The sequence below is a fragment of the Mya arenaria genome, chromosome 11 (assembly GCF_026914265.1).
Source record: "Mya arenaria isolate MELC-2E11 chromosome 11, ASM2691426v1".
NCBI lineage: Eukaryota > Metazoa > Mollusca > Bivalvia > Myida > Myidae > Mya > Mya arenaria.
This window is the reverse complement of record NC_069132.1, coordinates 43,114,836-43,127,468: the sequence shown is the minus strand read 5'-3', so window position 1 is coordinate 43,127,468 and position 12,633 is coordinate 43,114,836. Positions and strand designations below refer to the sequence as shown.

General features: G+C 33.1%; 1 protein-coding gene across 7 annotated transcripts in view; it reads left to right on the top strand.

Annotated features, from left to right (window-relative positions):
- Positions 1-12,633, top strand: part of LOC128207571 (centrosomal protein of 170 kDa-like) — a 111,921-nt gene that overhangs the window by 33,921 nt on the left and 65,367 nt on the right. For 6 of the 7 annotated variants that reach the window (XM_052910590.1, XM_052910589.1, XM_052910588.1 and 3 more), the window contains 2 exons: positions 2,250-2,363; positions 11,018-11,107. In XM_052910590.1, the coding sequence (XP_052766550.1) occupies positions 2,250-2,363; positions 11,018-11,107 (204 nt within the window). Of the gene's footprint in view, positions 1-2,249; positions 2,364-4,768; positions 4,883-11,017; positions 11,108-12,633 lie in introns of those variants that run through there. The other variant, XM_052910595.1, reaches the window with a different exon arrangement.

The window sequence follows — 12,633 nt, the reverse complement described above, 5'->3', positions numbered from 1 at the left end:
TTTAGCATCACAGGGTTGATGGTTTCTCAGCCTCCAGAATAAAAGAAAATAAACGTATACTGATATCAAAAGCAAAGAGCTCAGTTATAATGATATGATATAATGATATCAGTCCAGAGGTATATCATATACAGGCATAAGTTCAATATATAGTTGTGTTAACCTGTACATTCATTGCATGTTAGATCTTCATCTTCATTCTTATCGTCAAATCTGCTAGCATGGGAGAATGAGATTTGTGTTTTTCTATGGCATTTTGTTTGTGTTTTTCCTTCCAGGTAGGTAGGTTTTGTATTAACAGGAACCCACCGTTAAACATACAAACAATGTGATACAGACTGATCTCAACATGGCGGACATGGTCAAAACAAAAACTGCAGTATATAAGCGCAAGGAGCACACCACTTCTCCCTCCTATTTCTCTCTCTCTCCCTCTCCCTCTTCCTCCCCCCTCAAAGCATTTTTAAAACACATTTTTATCGCTTTTATAATTTATGTTTGATGGTCATTTTGGTCAAGTGGATTTCTTGCTAAAAATATTCAAATATATAAAGAAAATGTGGTGTGCTCAGCTACTGGTACAATATTCCTGATTTTCGTCAATTTTTTCAAGATGTGTATTTTTTGGTGATTTGCTTATATTGTGTGTGAACTTTGTACGTCATGTAAGTCAATGTTACCATTACATTTATACCTTTCTAAATATTTCATGCTGTACATTGTTTTTGTATCTGGTTGGAAGCAAGCCCATTTTCATCAATGATTCTTCAGTCACGTATATTCTTATGATACATAAACAGATCAATAGCTTGAAAAGAGAACTTCATTCATCCAGTTCATTGATGTATCGAATATTTTCATATTAAACATTGATATTCAGGGATGGTGCTTTTTCTTTACAAATCGCATGTTGTGTTTAGAAGCTATGACGTCCTCACAGATTTGCTGCATTTTTCGATTCACTGACTTTCACTATTCATTTGAGGCCCTGGTAGTTGTGTTTTGTCTTGGTCTCTTTAACTTGTCGATGGACAATATGATATTTATAATTTGATTTTGTTATAAGTTTATCAACAAAGACTTGTCATTAAATGATATAATGATATATAACATTAAAAACTTTTGGCCGAGTATTCAGAACTGTGTTACAGTTAACAACATTGTTAACATCATCGTTGTTAACTTTCAATTCTTTACTGCTCTAAAAAAATTATGGATTAACTTATGATCTGCAGTGTTCCAAAACAAGTTTTGAGAGAATTCTTAAAGCTTTACTTGTTTTATTTAAATTGATATGTGCATCTTCAACTATTTCACATTTTAAAGTTAACAACGAGGTTGGTATGACATTGTTAACTTACACAAAGTTCTGATCAATTGACCATATGTATACACTATTTTTATAAGGTATAGAAGAAAAACTAATCCCAGAGATGTTTTCCATTAAAACTGCCAGATAGGCCGAGAATATGTCATTGTGAAGTGTCTCATGGCGTGGTGCATCATGACATTATTTATTTTCTACTTGATCTGAGTATATGAATTTTTGGTGGTGCCACATTCCATCGATTTGTCTCGTTCCATCCAGAATACCTCGGAAATGAAACAGATTCAACTACTTGTTAGGGATGGTTCAAACATGCAATTTTATATTAAGACTTTGTATATATGTTGAAATAAACATGAGCCTATATATGGTATGATAAGATTATATGGCATGATAAGATTGGTATTCTACACCCATATATGGCATGATAAGATTGGTATTCTACACCCACAGTTAACATCACTATCCGTTGTTGGGGGGACTGCTTTTGTAACTGTTGATGAAAATACAGTAAAATCCATGAGTTTGGAGGGGGTTGGGGGCTAGGGGGTTTAGGGGCTAGTTTGAGTTATACTGATTATTTTAGTATTTTAAGCTTGTCCATTTTTCAATGAAAAAACTTGTGATAGTGTCAAAACCATGGTGGTATCGTTGTGCAAAATTTTAACCTGGTCATACGCACATATTGATGTACCAATAACTCTGGCTTCATTAATTTCTGAGTTGATCCCCTTGTTCATGATCTTATCACCACACTTTGGTTCAAAGTAAATCTTATCCACTTCTATTGGCATAAATACATAAATTGCCTTCTTTCTTGCGATTTCAGAAGGTGGATGTAATGAAAGAAGTAATTCGCCACACAATTCATTTAAATTTCATCACATATTTCTATGTTAATTTGTGTTTTATTTGTTTTTAGGATGATGGTGCGGAGGAGGGGGAGTGGTGCCTGGTCAGTTGCCATGGAGACAGACACCGCCTGCCCAAGACCATGATCTTTCTGGGAAAGGAGGAGTGTGACATTGATATACAGGTGAGGATTATGGATGTGATGAGAGCGATCCAGTGGTATAGGTGTTTGCCTCTCACCTCTGTCTCTGTGGGTTAGATCCAATATAATTCAATTTCTTAGATATCAGTGTGTGTATACCACGTGACAAATTACGTCATATATGCTACGTCGGAAGGCAATATTTTGCTTAAAATAAGGACTTAAAACAAAGATAACTTTTCTTTTACTTCATCATTTTAAATGAAATAAAAGGCAGTCTATGCCGCTTAAAGAGCCCCGTCTACGTTTTATTACCGAAGTTTAATAAGGTGATTAGTTTCAACAAACACTTCGACAAACCTATTTCCAAAATAATGTTTTGACAGTGCTCCGTCAGACGGCCGTTTTGTGAAAAGGTTTGTCGAAGTGTTTTAAGAAACTAAACTCTCAATCAAACTCTGGTAAAAGACCGAAGGCGGGGTTCCGTAATCGGTGTAGACTGCGCTATGTTTCATTTAAAATGGTGAAGAAAAAGTGAAGTTATCTTTGTTCAAAAACTTCATTCGAAGCAAAATGTTGCCTTCCGATGTAGCATTTATGACGCAATTTATCATGTGGTATACACACACTGGATATGCCTCCAGGGCGTGGTATTAAATATTCAACTTAAGTCAATCTTATGGTCATACATCAATGACTTCATTCACTGTATAGGTCAATCCGATTAGCTACATCATTATCAGATCCAATTAAGACCAATAATGAATATCACCCAACAACTCCATTCAGTTCATTGACTATGTATTTTTACACCCAAATCAAAACACTTCAAATTCTAATCTTAAAATAATTTTGATTTAAGGTGGTTATTATTATACAGCCGCTGGATTGGTTTTATGCTCAAGAAGCAAACCATATTTCGTTAACAATATTCTTATAGGTTTCTTGAACAAACAAAACATAGGGCTCCTTGTTAACTTTGTTAAAGTTCAACGTGATTAACAACACATCGTGGTTAACTTTTAAATGCAATTATTTGATGATTAGGTAATAAATTTAAATATAACAGGTACAGCTGAAACAGTTGTCTATAATCTTGTTTAGAAATACTTCAGATCATACTTCAGATCACAAGTGCATCCATTGAACTTCCAAAGCAATATATATTTGCAAGTTAACAACAATGACATTAACAATGTTGTTAACTTTAACAAAGTCCTGAACAATCAGACCAATGTGTCATTTATAATATAGCACCTATAACTTAAACCAAATACATTATATAATACATTTTCCAACATTTCTTAAATATCTTTTATACAGGGAATAAGTACTTAATACATCATCCAGTCATGATACTGTATTATTATATAAGCTACAAGCTTTTGTCACTATCAAGCTAGAAGAATTTTTCAGAGCTGCAGATAGCTTTTTTTCTTAGTGTTTGGTATGCCCATATGTAAATTTTTAAAGTGTACAGTCAATAAAGTGTAATGGAGATTGTTTAAGTCTACTAGCACATTGAAGTGCAAACATGCATGCATTTTACTAACACGCTAGGGTTGATCCTAAAAGCAGAAATCAATTTGAAACAACGGACAGTGCTTACTTCCCTTTGCAAAACAAAATCCACTACAATTGTTAAAGGGAAATCACTGTGTAGGACTTGAAATGATTCTTCACTGATTTAGTGGTCATCTTTGATTTTGTCAAAGCAGTTGTGACCAAAACAGATGTAAAATTGTCATAGTAACGGTATGTACTTGTTCATAGTAATGGTATGCGCTTGTTCATAGTAACGGTTTGCGCATGTTCATAGCGATGCAAACAGATATTAGATTTTATATCGTAATTGGTGCATTTAAAGCGTATTTACACCTATAACAACATTTAATTCTAGCTCTGAGATATACTAAACTAAATTAATCATAGATATTGGAAGTAACGTCTAGTCTGGAGCATTAAGGATTTGAAAGTCACAATTTTGAGCTCTGAATCACGCTCTTTTCCATACCATCATAAACATTAATTTCCATATTTTTCCAAACCAGTTTGCTTCATAAAATGATGTCTAGTATTGGTTAGGGGCTTTGGGAAGCAAATATCAGTTCCAACGATAGCGTTGTCTGTTAGAACTACAAAGCATAGAAATCATTTCCGTTGTTTCATTAGTAATTTTATTGGCATCTTTGCTATTTTAGTTCTTAAAAAAATGCTGTTATAATCATTATCATAAATAAGATAAATAGTTACGCTTTTCAACTGAAAGCTTAAAGGTTAAACTATCCCTCAGCTTATGTATGAATCCTTGTGGGCAAGTGGTTTTGATGTCAATTTTTTCTCTCTTTATGATATTGAAGGAAAGACAAATCTTACATGAAATTTTATCTCTTGAAATTAAGCATGCCCTAGTAGTGTCCCTTGGGAATGGTTTGGTCACATGACCTGAATATTTGACTAGTGTTGACAGTGAACAGTGATATTGACAGCTCTTAGTGAAATATTGATAATATACCAAGTTTGGATCTACTCTTGTTCATTGCTATATTGGTGTTAAAAAGGTATTTTATGATTGTTTAATTTATCTTTTTCATATATGTGTGGATTTTACTTGAATAGGAATTTTGCTATTCAGTGCCGTAATTGGTAATTTCGTGTAGATTTTGAATGGCAGTGTTTTAATGAATGGAGTTTGGTTTACTATGGATAGCAGGAATTTGTCTCAGAGAATCGGAGCTGTCAGCATCAGTCAATGTAATGTACAGACCAGATACAATTTAGGAGACAGATTTCATTTCTGGAGATGAGGTTTATTCTTAGAATAGATCTTTAATGTTATTAAAATACACAGTTTTGCTTGGGTGATGGAACTATATCGCCCACGTTTGACATTTTTATGTTTTGTCTCAAAATCAACTGATTTTGGCTTTACTGCATTCAGTTAATTTATGTAAGATAATTCACAACAAAACAGGTCTCAATTATTTGATAAACTGCTGAAAATTTCATTTTTCTTCAAGTGTTAGTAACGCTTTTAGCCATAAAACATCAATGTTCTGTTCTTTTGTTTTCAGACATTTATGCAAAATTTGACTCATTTCAAGACAAAATAATAAGAAGTCGAAACGGTCAATCTGTGATAGTGCAGCTTTAAAATTAATACCAGCTCATATTAATTTAAGTTCAGTTTTTGCAGATAGATATCTAAATAGGAACTTAATATATTGACCTTAACAAAAAAATTATATGATTGTTAATATTGATAGTATTTTTATTTGATCTGTTGCTTTTCTATGCTCTGTTATTTTCGTTATATGCTATTAACAATGCTTAAGCTATTGTACATTAAATCTAGCTTCTTGTTAAGTGGGGCAATATTTTAAGTAAGGATTTGAAGTAGGAGTGTGTTTTAATTGAAAAGTTCAAATACGATTTTTATACGAATCCATACTGTTTGCATACTGAAGTATGTAAAGATATGTAAACAGAAAAATGACACTCTTAGACCCATTGATAAGAATAGCAGACAGGGGCGTACCTGAAGAACTTTGAATTGGACTTTAAGAAAAAAACTCTTGTTAAGGGCAAGCAACCCGACCCTACCTGCCAAAGCCCTGGACCCTTCAGACTTTTTTTGAACCCTAGATAAAGAAGATCTGTTTTTTCCGGTTTTAAGATTATACAGTTTGGAAAGAATTTCTTGTGATCTGAATGCCAGCATTCACTGAAATTTGACAAATTTTATCCAGTATATGAAAGTTACATGTATGTATACCCACTTAGCCTTTGTTTTTATTCGTGATTTCCAGATTTAAGCACTTGCCAATTTGTATACTGGGCATACTGGAGTATTCCTAGGTACACCCCTGGCAGGGTATAGAATGTTGAATGAACATGATTTTTGTGAATACGCCCAGTTTAGTATTAGTTACTATGTGTGAAAATTGTTGAAAATGGTATCAAAGCTAATATTTACATTTGATTTTATGTTGAGTTTGATAAATAAATAGTTGAGTTGCTACAGGGAATTTAAGCATCCTACTTAGCTACTAATGTCATTAGTCTATAAATGAGAGTGACCGTCATCAGAGATTCATCCATGTGTATATATCTTGATAGATGATGATATATTCGTAATATAATTATTTATATACATGTTTAATTAGAAATTGGATCTTTCAATGGTATAGTACTGTCTTGAAAAAGACATTTTGTTACAAGATATTTTTCCTCATAATTTCTGCTTTTATTTGAGGGGTCATTTAAAAAGATGTTGGTGTACCATTCGATATAACATACAATCTCTTATCAACAATTAGTGTATGACAAAATGGGGCAAGATCTGAATTTTCCATTTATTATTTAAGGAATGAATTGCGGGGTTGATGTCATTATCGGGGTATGAACGCAATTGGGCTGGTCAAAGTGTGTGGAGTCCGAAGGACTCCACGCGTACTTTGACCAGCCCAATTGCTTTCATATCCCCGATAATGACGTCAATCCCGCAATTCATTACTTATATTTACACCAATAGTACATTATTTCATTCAAGAATTGTTAAAAAATACTTCATTTCATTAAAGAAAACCTTTCAGTTATCCTTTCTTACCCATTCTGTGAATAGAACGACCCGAGTGTAACCGGAAACGTTTTTTTTTTTCAAATGACGTCACAATAATGTGGGAAAAGATCAACCACTTGAAATCAGTTTTAAATGTGAAATTGAAAAACTTATGGCAACAATACATTTAAAATATAATAAATTAACACTTTCTAAAATGTTGATTGATATTTTATGGGACCTGCTGACACAATACAAACAATAACAAGATCAATAGTTTTCATGTATATTGTTATGCGATGAATTGCGATCCGAACATATCCGAAGATGTTGCGTTCATCGATTGAAAAACGCAATTGCCGAAAGGCAGTTCATTTAAGGAATGGAAGTTGAGGTGTAAATATTATGTCAACATCACAAATTAATTAGAGTGCTTACTATTTAAATCAAAGAAACATGTCTTAACAGGCCAATTAACCCATTTTTTTATTGAAACAAATATTATTACCAGTTATATTGTATCAAAAAATTGATGGTATGATATCTCTATTTATAAGAATAGTGCCAGATAAATATATTTATAGATTTTTAAACATTCATTGAAGCATTTTGTAATGTTAATAATTGTGATTGCCTGTGGTGGGTAGATGGTTTTTCAGTTTTAATAATTGCAAATTTTGAACTTGTTAGAAACATGATTATAAAGATTTATAGCGAAAATGTCCAGTCGATATTACAGTAAATACATGATATTTATGTGTTTCTATATATTTACGGTATACCTGATGGACCATATGTGATTTCTAGTCATGCGAGTTTGGTATATGTTTTGTTTATATCTGTTATAAATAATTTTTCTCCCCATCACCCTTTTGAACTTTGTATATTTATATCAGTATTAAACATCAGTCAGTTGGCCATGTATGAAGATTTATACGGATAAAAACAGAAAATGTGATTAAATTTTATGGTCAACCCTAAAACTCTTGTCGTTAAGTATTCAATGACCTCCGCTTTGCTGAAAAGCTTATTAAAGGCACTGGAGTGCAAATGTTTCTATAAACCTATCAAGCGCAAATTATTGATGCTCTCTGTTCTGTATAATTATCCCATAACAGAATCAGTGGTGATTTGAAAGAAAATTGCAAAATAAAGCAACAAAAAAGTTTTTGAAAAGTTGAACTTCACAAGGAATGTCTAGTTCTATTTTTATGCCCCCCTTCGAAGAAGAGAGGTATATTGCTTTGCACATGTCGGTCAGTCGGTCCGTCGATCAGTCCGTTGGTAGACCAAAGCTTGTCCGAGTGATAACTCAACAATTCCTAAACGTATGGACATCAATCTTGACATGAAGGTTGGGGCTGACCCGTAGATCAAGGTCACAGTGACTGAATGATAAAAGGTTGTCCGAGTGATACTTCAACAATGCCTGCACCCATGGCCCGCAAACTTGACCCGGAGGTTGGGCATGACCAGTAGATGACCCCTTTTGATTGTATAGGTCAAAGGTCAAGGTCACAGTGACCTTGAAAGCAAACTCAAAAATTCCTGGACCTAAGGTCATCAAACTTGACATGAAGGTTGGGCCTGACCAGAAGATGACCCCTATTGACTTTGGTGGTCATCGGGCCATGGTCAAGGTCACAGTGACCTTTAATGCAAAACAGTTAACAAATCTTCTCCCTGTGATATCTCAACAATGCCTGAACCAATGATCATCAAACTTGACATGGAAGTATGGCCTGACCAGTAGATGACCTACATTGATTGTAGGAGTCATCGAGTCAAGTTCACAGTGACCTTGAATGGGAAAATGTTTCGAGTGGTAACAAATGCCTGTTCCCATGGCCCTCAAACTTGACTTGGAGTTGCGTCTGACCTGAAGATAACCCCTTATGACTTTAGGGGTCATCAGATGAAAGGTCAAGGTCACAGTGACCTTGAATGAAAAAAGCTTGTCTGTGGGATAACTTAACAATGCCTGCACCCATGGCCCTCAAGCTTGACATTTAGGTTTTTGGTGACCAGCTGATGACTCCTATGGATTTTGAGGTCATAGAGTCAAAGGTCATTGTCATAACACACTCTATCCTCACACTTTCAATGGTCATAATCTTAAAACTGTCTCAACGGCATCCAATGTCAGTGACAAATCAGCTGTCATTTCGGCATCCAATGTCAGTGACAAATCAGCTGTCATTTCGGCATCCAATGTCAGTGACAAATCAGCTGTCATTTCGGTCCATGCATATCTCATTCAATTGTCCATATAATCCTGACAACATGGCGCTCAGGGGGGCATAGTGTTTGACAAACATCGCTTGTTAGAATGGAAACACTACATAAACGGTATTCACTAGAGCAAAATAAATCTAAAAATAGATCATTTTGATCTTAGCCAGAAATTGAAACCCCATTTCTTGTTGTTTTGGTAGAATTTTGACCAATTGCGAATTTTTGTATTTTTGTGATATTTCACTGATTTCTATGTCATAGATTTCTTTTTATTGATATTTTTTAAAACAAACTTGTATGCCTTTAAAAGTTAGTTTCACTTACCGGTACTTAAACATAAAGTCACAGCTTAAGCACTCGATCATTGTACAACTATGACTCATTGAAACTCAAGTATCGTACAAAAGCTCATTTGTCAATTTCTATTGTACTAAGACTAACTTAAAACAATGCTTAAAATCAAGTTTTAGAATGTCTATTGTTATCAAATCAATTATTATGTTATTGATCCACAAAATTACATTTTAAGATAATATTTACACCAAAAATATATCAGTTTTATTTTGTAGATCAATATTCAACTGTTAATCATTATAAACTGATAAATCTTTCTTCATTATAATACCAGTAAATAAATATAATCAGTTTGTTGTCTGCAACAAAACTCAGAGTTTATTCAGCTGTTTGATTGTAATGGTAAGGCGCTTCGATATCTACTTTATGTTTTAATTTTCTGTAGTTTAAGATAGTATTGTAATAGTTCCTGTACTAATTAAGTTTGTGATGAATGTTGCTTTAAGTAGCTGTTCTTTGGCCTAAGAGATAGTAGTTGTTGAAATGTTGAAAAATGTATGATATTTGTTTATCTTTAGGTGTTATTTACAGAGCTACATGATTATTTATTCTATGCACTTGATTGTTCCAAAAACATAACATTATAAAACAACAGATCATTCAAGATTTTATCCAAAAAAAAGATATGGTTTTCGATGTTATTTGTATAAAAAGATTTATCAGTCAATATCAATACAAATTTGTCTTGATTTGAGTATATTTTTTCCATTCTTTTATATTTATGTTGTAAATGTAATCTGTTACAATACTTTTCTTTTATTTGCTTAAATAACGACTCAATCACTCAATTTTAATTCCTATACACAGATGTTTGGTCAGATGTGGCAAATATTGGTTGACAAGCTGGATATGTCTTCAGCTGTATTAATATAATGTTTACTTACAGCGTAAAAATCAATACAAAACCATGCTTGTTCCTGCGTGAGCTTTAACCTTAAGGTGTTAGTATTAAAACCCGCCTCTGTTCATTATTACAATTTCAAATATCAGTTTGATATATATCTGAACTCAGGTTATGGTCTGGGACTTACAAATTGTTGGCTCAAAACGGTTTACGGAGTTGTGAAGCCGTTATGTGTGTTATTTCTGTGTTTTTAAGCTGATGGAGAGATAAATTTACCAAAAAAATATTTAGAGCATAGTTGACAGGTGGATTAAATTATTTAAAGCACAGAAGGTATGCAATATTATAAAGGTTTTTAGAGCAATTGGTAGCGACTATTGTTAGTATCTGTATGTGTTTGACATGTTTCATTGTAATATTGTCTATTATTGTTTTATTCCTGATTGTGTCTACAGATGTTGTGAATTTTAAGCATGATTTAGGTTACAATAAATGATACTCTTCACAATTATTTTTCATTTCTCCGACTTAATTAACAGAATGCTTAAAAATTGTTTGAAGGTCCTTGCCTACATGTAGAACCTACTTAAATTTACGTTTGTGGAAGAGTATCTAGAATGAGTATTCTTATTTTCGTATTCAGTATATTTTTTGTCACAATTGAACTCCCATACAAACTTTGAAAATGTTCTTGTTTTTCAGGCTGAGGGAGTGGACAAGCGACACGCTGTGGTTACATTCGACCATTACTTGCGACGTTTCAAGATCAAAGACCTCAGCACGGAATCAGGGGTAGGTTACTCTGGGAATAAGTTAAAAACCAGCGCTTCATTTAAGTAAAAATAAGTCATGAAGATCATGGGTGTGTTGTCTGCTTCGTTTGTGGTTACATTTGACCATTACTTGTGACACTTTTAGGTCAAGGAGTAAGGCATCAGGTGAAGGTAATTCAGTGATTCAGTTGCAAGTCTTCTCCATTTGATTAAAAATAACCTGGAATGTATTGTCTTCTCCATTTGGGGTTACACTAAACCATTTCAGATCTCAATACTGTGTGAGGGGTACTATGTACATGCTAATATGTTGCAGGTTGATAAGCATTTCAGGAATGCAAAAAAACTTTTTTCGAAAATGCTGTGCGTATAAATTTCCTTCATGGGTGCTATATAAAAGTCACTTGCAGTATTCTATTTTTAAAGAATATTAATCTAAAATCTTGATCTAAAAATCAGTTAAAAGTATAGAATATTAATGTCTGTTAGGGCGTGTACATTGTGTAATTATGTCAGATGGAGGACCATGCATGCGTGTTAAATTTGTTTGAGATCTGTCCTTCAAGTGAGCTATTAAGTGTGTGTCATTTAGTTTTTTTAGCAATTAAATGCAAAAAAAATATCCCAAAAGATTTAAAAAAATATCCCAAAAGATTTTTGAAATCATTTTGCAAGTATTTTAGGGTGTATCTCTGTTTAAATCGTGTTAAAACTTTTCACTTTTGCTGGTTAAGCAAATTTTACTTTGGTTATGAATGAAATATTTATTTGAATACCTGTTAGAGTGATGGCTTATATGATAAATACAGGTATCAGACTGATTTGTTGGCCTTAGTAGTTTATCTAGGATACCATATATAATTTCCTTTTACCAAGGGTTCATGTTAGACCGAGAGTTGACGTTTAATGGCTCCACTATCTTAAATCATAGAAAAAATTACTTCTAATTTACCTGAACAAATTAGTTCAATTTTCCGTTTTTCAAATTGTCTTCAATTTGTCTGTTTATGCTCGATTGTTTAAAAAAAAAAGATCCATTTCATTGATTAAAATTTGAAGTAAAAAGGTATTTCAATGATGTCACATTTTAAATATTTTACAGGTTTTACTTTGTAACAAAAATTGCTGACAATTTTGTTTTTTACCTGATTAAATTTGCTAAGTTTATAGTAAAGATAACAAGTGATTTTAAAGCAAGATTAAAATTTACTTAAAATTATAAGGCATCGATTGTTTCAAAGAAATTTAAATAAGGGCGGAAATGCGGTAATGTTGTTTGGCCAGTCTCAATTTAACAAGTTATAAAACTCATAACTTATCGCAACACCTTGCGACCGTCCGAAATAAAAACTAGCAATAATTTATTAAACAAATTAGCTCACACGTTTATGAATGAGTAACGTTTTGTGAGTCACAGTATTAAACGCGTAATTTGTCAGTTAAATTATCAATCTGTTGGTTACTGTAGGCATGAGTGTTAAGAAAGTTTTTATAACTTTCTGACAGCAGTTGTTCAGTGACTGTAAATACAGTTTTAAAGGCACA